The sequence below is a fragment of the Urocampus carinirostris genome, chromosome 3 (assembly GCF_059441175.1).
Source record: "Urocampus carinirostris isolate Australia breed hairy pipefish chromosome 3, RoL_Ucar_1.0, whole genome shotgun sequence".
In the NCBI taxonomy this organism is placed as follows: Eukaryota; Metazoa; Chordata; class Actinopteri; order Syngnathiformes; family Syngnathidae; genus Urocampus; species Urocampus carinirostris.
In genome coordinates this window covers 20,578,816-20,588,889 of record NC_142351.1, presented here as the reverse complement: position 1 = coordinate 20,588,889, position 10,074 = coordinate 20,578,816, and the positions used below count along the sequence as shown (strand labels likewise).

Genomic DNA, 10,074 nt, shown 5'->3' with positions numbered 1-10,074 from the left:
TGTTTAAATGAAGAAAAAAATGTACCTTAACCAGCTCGGTAGCCTAGATGGTAGGGCGGCCGCTCCGAGACTGGGAGGTCGGTGGTTCTAGCCTCGGCTGAGTCATACCTAAGACTTACAACATTGGTACTCATTGCCTCCCTGCTTGGCGCTCGGCATTAAGGGTTGGAATTCGGGGGTTTGGTCACCTAATGACTCCCAAAACAGCAAGTTGGGTCTAAAAACCCGGCGCCGATATATATCATGTTTATGGTATATACTGGCTGAATAAATAAATACAAAATACAATACAATTAGCTCAAAAAACACTGAGGAACACTACGCTAAAGATTCCAAAGTCAAGCTCAGAATCAAGGTGTAGGGTTTTTGTGAAGTCGACTACGGTGAAACATGTACAATTGGATTAAAATACAAAACTCATACTATCGAAACAACTCCACAACAGCTCAAGAATTTTCAACTTTTTGCTTTCACCGTATCTTTCTGCTGGCCTGATAGAGAGGAACATCTTGGAACAACTCCAGTCCCTGTGACAGAATGTTGAATTGTCTGATATGAGAAGGAGATTCAAAAACAAATGGGCAAAGGGGTGGAGGGAGGCCATTGCTGTACTCCGTCCTCCTACTCTCAGACTATAATACCCAAGGTGTGCTGGAGTCCCTTCGCACTAGCAGGATGAGCTCCCCACCAGGTCTTTCTTTGCCATTCAAGGTAACGGCTTTTTTATGATCTGAGATCGCGGCGTTTTTAACTTGTGTACCTGAATTGGATGTTGCTGATCCATAGCACCGGTTCGATTCCCACTCAAGCGACAACTGGTTTTATTTTGGCCTCAGGTTCTGTGGATGTTGTGCCTCCTCGGCTGGCCTCTGTGCCAGGGGGCGGCCAAGCTCCGTTGCGGCTCCGAACTCCTCAGTGACCTCCTCTTTGTTTGTGGCGATCGAGGAATCTACTTAGGTGCGTGTCCACGGTTTGAGTTGATTCATTTTCCAAAGAACTAATGTCATATACAGGGTTGGTTAGGGTTACCTTAACTTGATTACTTTCAATTACTTTTGGGTTACTCCAATACCAAAAATGCTAATAAAAGACTAAATAAATTAAATATGAATAAAATTGTGACTCACAACACGTGGTAAGCTTTCTCTCCTGGCTTTGATCTCTTTGATCTCCGGCAAAACTAGCATAAAATGCGACAGAAACAAAATGAAAATAAATCAGCTTGCCAACATCATTTTTACCGTTCCATGTATTCCGTTACTCCCCAAGCCTGCACAAAATTAAGTAATTTTATTCATATTTAGTTTCTTTTGTCTTCTCATCTCATCTAATTGGCCGTACCGCTTATCCTCATTAGGGTCGCGGGGGGGGCTGGAGCCCATCCCAGCCATCTCCGGGCAGTGGGCAGGGGACACCCTGAACTGGTTGCCAGCCAATCGCAGGGCACACAGGGACAGACAACTCATTCGCTCATTCACACCTAGGGACAATTTGGACCGGCCAATTCACCTGAAATGCATGTTTTTGGAACGTGGGAGGAAACCGGAGTGCCCGGAGGAAACCCACGCAAGCACGGGGAGAACATACAAACTCCGCACAGGAAGTCTGGAGCTGGATTTGAACCCACGACAGGTTCCCATGACATGAACTGTGCCGCACAAGCGCTAACCACTGCGCTGCCGTGCTGCCCTTCTTTTGTCTTTTATAAGCATATTTGGTATTGGAGTACTCCAAAAGTAATTGAAAGTAATCAAGTTAAAGTAACCCTACCCAACCCTGGTCATATATAGGTGGTCAGCAACCACCGGGCCGGCTGCAGAGAATGAATCGGTTGCCATATTTTTTGCTTTTACTGAAATTATTCGTGTAACGGAGTTCTTTTTTACCCAATAAAATAGGCAACGTTTGGGTGCTCGGTATACACCACGAGGTTTTGCGATTTTATATTACGGTCATAATGAAGCATAATGGGAAAGAGTTCAGACAAAAATAACGCACAGCGTGGTAAGTCAGTAAAAGAGTGCGATGATGAGATCAAATCAAGTGCCTTTTCCTCTGACATTTAGATCCCTTGTGGTTTCATGATTACTCAGTGGATTGATGCTTAGTATTTTCATCAACATTATAATTGCTTTGAATTATTATTAGTGCTATCATTATGATTATTACTGTTAATATTGGGGCGGGTCGCAAGAATAAAAACACAGTCCAGACAACTCACGGCTGGAATAATGGTCGTCTTTTGATGGCACGGCATAAGTGACAAGGAGCGGAAACTTTAACAGTCAAGAACCGCTTGAAGTGCACCGATCGGACTAATACCATTGTCAGCATGGTCTATTTATACAAACTCCCTAATGGGCTGCAGGTTTGGTGACTGCTCAGCGCCCCCTGTTGAAAGGGGGTTCGCTAGATCATAACTCAAAAACACATAAACTATCATACAAAAGTGGTATTTAAAAAAAAAAGCTTAGGTCAAGAAGTGTGTGTTTATTTTACATAACGAGTTTCACTTAGCAGGAGTTGGCTTGATTGTCCGCCATCTTGCCGCTACGGGTACCCCCAAAAAACAGAAAAATATTGTGAAAGGCGAGGGAAAAAATGAGTATAAAAATTGTGCTGTTTCGTCACTTTGAGTCCCCGTAGTTTCTCTTTTTCCTTGTGCTTTGTAGCATTCGTTTTCAGCACTACACTCGTGGTGTCCAAGTTAAATGCATGGAAGGGCCAAATCAAAGATTAAGCCACAAACCAAGAGCGGAACTAAAACATATCGTCAGAGTCTGGTAAACGTAATTGAAGCTACTACAAAGCTAACAAATATATTCCAATCAGATAGATAAAGCGATATTTTCTCATGGTTTTCCACATGGGCGTAACCAGCCCGTTTTGGGGGTTGCTCAAGTACCCCCAAATTCAACCCAAGCACCCTAAAAAATTATATAAAACTAGCATAGGCTTAAATATGATGAAATTCGCTGGATGAAAAAATAAAATAAAACAATTCCCTCATCTCTCTCAACATCTCTTTCCCTCCCTTTCTTTCCCTCTCTTTTTTTTTCCTCTCTCTTTCTCTTAAACTTACTAGTCCGGCCCCGGTGAGATTTTTTTATAGCATTTGTGGCCCCCAGCTTAAACGAGTTTGACACCCCTGCTTTAATAGAATAGAATAGAATAGAATATGCCTTTATTGTCATTGTTACAACATGGGATATGCTGTGAAATTGGACGACTCCAGTCCCACGAATTGAATTAATGAATTGATATCCGTGCACATTTCGAACGTTGAATTTGTTGACAGTTTACAGGAAGTTGCAAGGCGCAATTATATAATACATTTATTTTCATCTCGCTCAGAAATCGAAAAAACGTGCACACTGGAAACGTGCAGGCCCTTTTACCCGATTCCCTTTGTCCTGTTCTGACCAAGGTCACTGACTCCATCTGCTATCAAAACGCTACTCGAATTTTTTGAGTGTACCCACCGGTGCACAGTGCCACATTGTGTGATACTGCACTTGCTATCGGAGGGAAACTTTGTTTTTATGAAAAGTACACCGGGGGGGTTTGGGGGGGGGAGATATAAAAAGCTGTTGGCTAACACAACAATCCCCACAACAATAAGTAAAGACATAGAAATGCGGTTAAAATAATCCTCTTTCTAGGTAAATCTCTCTAGTTTTACAAGCGTTTGTTCATTTTGTCCATTAAAAATTTCCATCCATCCATTCATCATCTGCACCGCTTATCCTCAATAGGGTCGCGGGGGTGGTGGAGCCCATCCCAAATGTTTTCAGTGGGCAGAGGACACCCTGAACTGGTTGCCAGACAATCGCAGGGCACACAGGGACAGACAACTCGCTCGCTCATTCACACTTAGGGACAATTTGGACCGGCCAATCCACCTGAAATGCATGTCTTTGGAATGTGGAATGCCCGGAGGAAACCCACGCAAGCACGGGGAGAACATACAAACTCTGCACAGGAAGTCCGGTAGCTGGACTTGAACCCACACAGGAGGTTCCCAAGACCTTAGAACTGTGCCGCACACTCAATAACCACTGCACCGCCGTGCTGCCCCATTGTAAACATCATTTTTTGAATATGTTATACTTTTCTTTCTATTTATTTGAATAATTATCCATCCATCCATTATATGCACCACTTATCCTCAGTAAGGTCGCGGGGGTGCTGGAGCCCATCCCAGCCATCCTCGTGCAGTGGGCAGGGGACACCCTGAACTGGTTGCCAGCCAGTCGCAGGGCTCACAGAGACAGACAACTCTCTCGCTCATTCACACCTAGGGGAAATTTGGACTGACATGCAGGCACAGGGAGAACATGCAAACTGTAACTGGACTTGAACCCTGAACCTCCGCAACGCGCTAACCACCCAGCCGCCTTTTGAATAATTATAATTTTACTCATATAAAAGGCAAACGACTTAAGGGACGCCGTGCAATATGTGACCACGAGATGAATTGTGTTGAGCAACCAAAAACAAGTGCTAAAAGGCACAAAAAAGATAAAAAACTACGGAGTGACCAAACCGCAGAATTTTCCTTTTGTTTTTTTGCCCAGCAGCGAGATGGTGGCCATTCATGCCAGCTTCCTCTTGGTGAGCCTCATCTAGACTATTATATAAATCTTATTTGCGTGCGTGTTCATATGTGGCTTACATGCTACTAAACGGCAGAACAGATTTTCATGGAAATTTACAAGGTACTACCTTAGACCTCTGGAACTGTTTTTAGCTAGGTTTTGAGTCAAGGCACCCCCAATTAAAACCAACTAAATCGATAAACATCTACTGTCGTGCATTAGCGGCTCTGGAGCTGCATGAGGTCATACTGCTCTTTGGCACTTCCTAGTGGCTCCCTGGCAATTTTGCAACAAACCATGTCCCCGACAACCTTCATAAAGTAGAATGCCCAGCAACGCAGAGCCCGGCAACGCTAAGCCTGGCAATGCCGGGCCATTATGCTTGTGTTACGTAAAATAAATACACATTTCGCAACCTGCTAGTATTTAAAATAAAACACACGTTCATATAGATAGATAGATCGATAGATACTTTATTCATCCCCGAAGGGAAATTCACATTTCCAGCAGCATCCCTGAGCTGAGAACAATACAATGATAAAGCAAAACAATACAATATACAAATACCCAGTGTGACGTGCAAATGCCCACTGTAGCTTGTTGTATAGAGTATTTAAATAGTGCTACATAAAATACACACTGCAATAAAAGTACGGTAATATGCAATGTAGGTGGTGTGGTTTACTGTGGGCTTTTACTCTGCCGGGTAGAGTTAAAGAGCCTCATGGCATGAGGAAGAAAAGATCTCTTCAGTCTGTCCGTAGTACAAGACAGTGACAGCAGTCTGTCGCTGAAACTGCTCTTCTGTCTGGAGATAATGCTGTGTAGTGGATGCGATGGATTGTCCATGATTGACCGCAGCTTTTCCAGTGCCCGTCTCTCAGCTACTGTTGTTAGGCTGTCCAGCTCTTTGCCCACAACAGAGCTCGCTTTCCTAGCCAGTTTATTGAGACGAGAGGCATCCTTCTTCTTGACGCTGCCTCCCCAAAAAGCTGTCGCATAGAAGAGCGTGTTGGCGAGGCAGCATATGCTATGAACCCAAACATAATTCTCGCGTTTCTCAGTCCCTGAAAGTTCTGTTGGCTTGAAAGCGTAACCCTGACGGATCGCCTCTGTTCTTTATCGACAGGTAAAGGTTCATGGTCTGGATACGGTTCTCGTCCCAGAGGGAGGGGAATCGTGGACAAATGCTGCCGGTCCAGCGGTTGTGACTTGCAACATCTGGAGAAGTACTGCGCTAAGGCAAAGAAGCAAGAGCAGACCACAGCCTGGCCCAGTACAAGCACGAGCACAGAAGTACTCTCCACAAAACAGACACATGTGGTAAGAGCTGCGTAAAAACACGCTAGCTAAATAAGAGAGTGTACGTTTACACGCGGGTAATAATCTAAATGGGAATTGCCTATTTCCAGTTTTCCCATTAGGTAATGAAGTGTAAAAGCGCACAATAACCCGATTAAGGTTTACCCGGTAGTCCTTTCATTTTCCCATTACTCGTGCGTGCATATGTATTCGCAGGGTTGGGTAGGATTACTTTAACTGGATTACTTTCAATTACTTTTGGATTACTCCAATACCAAATATGCTAATAAAAGACAAAAGAAACTAAATATGAATAAAACGACTAAATTTTGTGCAGGCTTGGGGAGTAACGGAAAACATGGAACGGCAAAAATGATGTTGGCAAGCTGTTTGGATTTATTTTCTTTTTGTTTCTGTCGCATTTTATCTTAGTTTTTGAGAGCATTCCACAACACCTTGAAAACACTCTCGAACCTGCAATGAGCTATTGTTGTGTGCTATTTTAATATGTACATATATTCAATCAGGTTTATGTTATCTTTCAGAGGTATGATGATTTCATATGTTTAAAAAATATAAATGACCTACTTGGGGCGGCAGTGGCTCAGGACGTAGAGCGCTCGTCTTGGGATTAAGAGATCGCAGTTCGAATCCCGGCTCCTCCGTGTTACATGTTGAAGTGTCCTTGGGTAAGACACTGAACCCCTAATGCCCCCAATAAGCATGTTAGGGCCTTACATGGCTGCACGGCCGGTATTGGGAAATGTGAAGCACACTGTAAAGCGCTTTGGGAAGTCTTGACTTGAAAAGCGCTATATAAATGCAGGTCATTTTATTTCATTTCATTTCTACTAGCTAAGCACTTTGGACTTTAATCGTGTGGCAACAACTTAATTATCTTAAACCTGCTACTAACAGGTGAGCAAAACACATCATGATGACGTCCGCATGCTGAAATTATCATGTTGATGAAAAGTAATCATTTACCAGATAAAGGAATGTAAATAGACGCATGCAACAAATAATACTGGCAATGAACCATAACAAGTTAGTGGCAAGCCGTCAGATCAGCTCAGGTCAAACTAAGGACCAAGGTCATCTGATGCCAGAAGCTTCTGCCTACTCTGTCCTTGAAACATTTTGTTTCTGCTTATCCTTGTCTTGCAGGCTTATCAGTTCCAAGAAGTATTTCAGAAAAGACTTTTACAGCACCTGGGGCCGCCCGGCAGTCCGAAGAGGGAACTTTATAGGAAAAGAATGAAGACGTCTTCGCAAAAGTACCATGCAAGGGGCCGCTCCGCCACGGGGCCAAAATTTTTAAGCAGCTGACCCTCCTCCAGTGGTTTTGCCTCACTATTGGAGTGAACCCAGATGCACGGACCCTCCTCTCAGGACTGGCCTGACTCTCACCAACTGGTGTTTGATGTCACGCATGAATGTTTTGTACTATAACAGGCATGTCAAACACAGGGCCGGCCGGCCTGTTGGATGATTTAATCCGGCCTGCCATAAATTTTTGAGTATGTCAAAAACAGAAATTGATTTTTTTAAAGGAATGCAAACCAAATGCTGCCTCTGGCCGCTAGTGAGCAGTAAAGGATATACTCTTAGCTTTTGTGGGCCCATCCTAGTAGTAGTTTCATCTGATGTAGTCTAATCTTCTTGCCAACGCATTGTTAAAACTTTTATTTTGTATTTATTTTTTTATTTATTTCCAACCAGTATGAGAATTAAGGTCAAAATAAGGTTTTAAAGGCTCTGCCTTGATTTTGTGTAGTTTGGTGAGTTGGTTCAAGAGTGAAAATAACCATGAAAATAGTTTTTTGCCCATTTTTTGTCATCGATGATTGTAATATATAGGGTAGGCTACTAAAGATATTTGAATTATAAAGCAAAATACTTTACTGAAAAACAAGGCTAAACATTTTGAGTTGAAATCATTTTACCTATCCGGCCCACCTAAGAACAGAAATTCTGGAGTATTACATCCCTGTACAATTGGAAATGCTGTTTTTTCTGTGATATTTTCAGTACTTTATTTAAGTTCATAGTAATTAAAGTGAAGAAAATAAGTGGTTGAACACCCTGTTATTTTGCTATTTCTCTCACTTAGAAATAATGGAGGGGTTTGACATTTTCATGTCCACTGTGAGAGAGATAAACTAAAAAGAAAAATCCAAAAATCACAATCCATGATTTTTTTATTTGTGTTATTCAGTAGCAACACCTGTGTATCATCTAGAATTTTGACCCTGAAAGACCTGTTAATCCGCCCATTAGAAGTCCACCTGCACTCTGTCTATCTTCCTGAATTAGAACTGTTTGAGTTCCTTAGCTGCATAAAGACACCTGTCAACCCCGTACAATCAGTAAGACTTTAACTTGTAACATGGCGAAGACCAAAGAGCTGTCCAAAGACACCAGAGAGGAAATTGTACACCTCAACGAGGCTGGAAAGGGCTACACATGGTACAGGATGAGTGCACTGCATTAAAGACAGGATGAAGACATTTTCTGATTTTGGAATATCAACTTGACCCGATAATATCAATATATAAATACATAATTTCTGAGCCGATTTTGCATCCACACTTCGTTAATGAGTTGTCCATTTCGTTTGTTAATTCAAAGCTTTTACTGTTTATTTATAGTACATTTATGAGTGTTTTTCCAAACATGTCTTGTTTATTTTCGACACATGCACTTTGCTAACATTGTATAATTTGTACATTATCTTAAACTGTTTTATCTTATTTCATTTGTGTGTAGAGGCTGTTTCTCTCTACTTTGTGGACCTTATCGAACATTTCATCTCTGTGTAACTAAAATGTTAAAAGAACTATTTATTCCCATAATTGTTGAGAATAAAAACATGATGATGATATAATGCACTGTGGTATTTCCTATCAACACATTTTAAACACCCTGATTTGGAAATTTCGTTTAGAGCAATTTTCAGGCTTGCCCGGTTATTTAGTTTCTACTTTGCCGGCAATTCATAACAATAAGTTGTTTACCACAACATGACCTTATGTTTTGACGCGGAGTCTCGTTGACACGGTACACAGATGATCCTTTTATAACGGTACTCGAGTTATCTAGTCCCTTCCCTACTGTTAGGAAGGCCATCTCAACGAAAGACTCAGTAGGATTTAAATTTTCCCGAAAGCAGAGATATTATATAATAGTCATCTTCTAATCTGTGTTTGAAGCTCACAATCAAGACTTTAGTCATACAAACACTCAAAGTTAAACAAATAAAAAAATAAAAATAAAAAGCCGAATCAGAGTGTTCAAATTACACTTAATTACACAAAAAAAATACATTTTTGGTGCCCAAAAAATTGGAAAGAAGTAAAAAGTTATTTTGTTCGACTAGTTGATCATTTTTGCTCATTTTAAGTACAGTAAATTCCGGACTATAAGCCGCTACTTTTTTCCCAAACGTTCAACCCTGCGGCTTATTCAGTGATGCGGCCAATTTATGTCATTTTTCTAGCGGCGCACGAGTTCAAGGCACATGATGCAGCTTAAGGCAATCGAGCAGTCCGATAAAGAAGGAAACAGAGCTACTGCACGTAAACTTTGCGAGCGTGTTGCTAGCGTGTTTTTGAATAAGGGAGCGTAGGTCGAAGTCTACATGACAAAGTCTCTTTCCCATACTAAAGGAGGATATGTTTGATGACGAAATTATAGGGAGGAAGCTGAGAACGGTTTACCGTGGTTTCTACATATACGGTATGTTTTTTTTTTTTAACAGACCCGCTAACTGTATTCCGAGCGTGTTGTTAGTAGCGTTTTGCTACCCTTCACAGGCACGGTTTGGGATGAAAGTTATAATAATAAACATTAAAGCTTTGAAAACTCTCTCGGTGTACCGTCTTTCTTTGTAAATATGTGTAACCATGTATAATATGTATTTGCAACTGTGTATTTTTGTAATGTATTTATTTGTATTTATTTTGGACACTTATTCTGATAAGTCTTGCACTGACTAATTAAAAAGAAGGGGCGTAACAAACGCCGGGGATGACGGGAAGTGGGGACCGGTAAAGGTGAGTGTTTGTGGACACGGCAGATAATAGTGGATATATATTTTTCCCACCCTTACCTTTGGAAATATACACTTTTTTTCCTTGGATTACTTTTAACGAGACCCGGACTCTGCAGGTCT

The 10,074-nt window shown here is 41.7% G+C and overlaps 1 protein-coding gene across 1 annotated transcript; it reads left to right on the top strand.

The window, feature by feature from the left end:
• The first annotated feature begins 592 nt into the window (after nt 1-592).
• igf3 (insulin-like growth factor 3) lies at nt 593-8,787 on the top strand. The gene is made up of 4 exons (XM_088330991.1): nt 593-711; nt 837-957; nt 5,728-5,921; nt 7,068-8,787. Exons 1-4 carry the CDS (start codon nt 676-678, stop codon nt 7,227-7,229), a joined length of 513 nt encoding a protein of 170 aa, XP_088187117.1. The 5' UTR covers nt 593-675; the 3' UTR covers nt 7,230-8,787.
• The last annotated feature ends 1,287 nt before the right edge of the window (nt 8,788-10,074 follow it).

What these genes read in the sequence shown, in the direction of transcription:
- igf3 (XM_088330991.1), top strand. Translation starts at nt 676, where the DNA reads ATGAGCTCCCCACCAGGTCTTTCTTTGCCATTCAAG. An exon ending in CGATCGAGGAATCTACTTAG is followed by an intron (nt 958 to 5,727) that starts GTGCGTGTCCAC and finishes CTTTATCGACAG; the next exon opens with GTAAAGGTTCATGGTCTGGA. An exon ending in CCACAAAACAGACACATGTG is followed by an intron (nt 5,922 to 7,067) that starts GTAAGAGCTGCG and finishes CTTGTCTTGCAG; the next exon opens with GCTTATCAGTTCCAAGAAGT.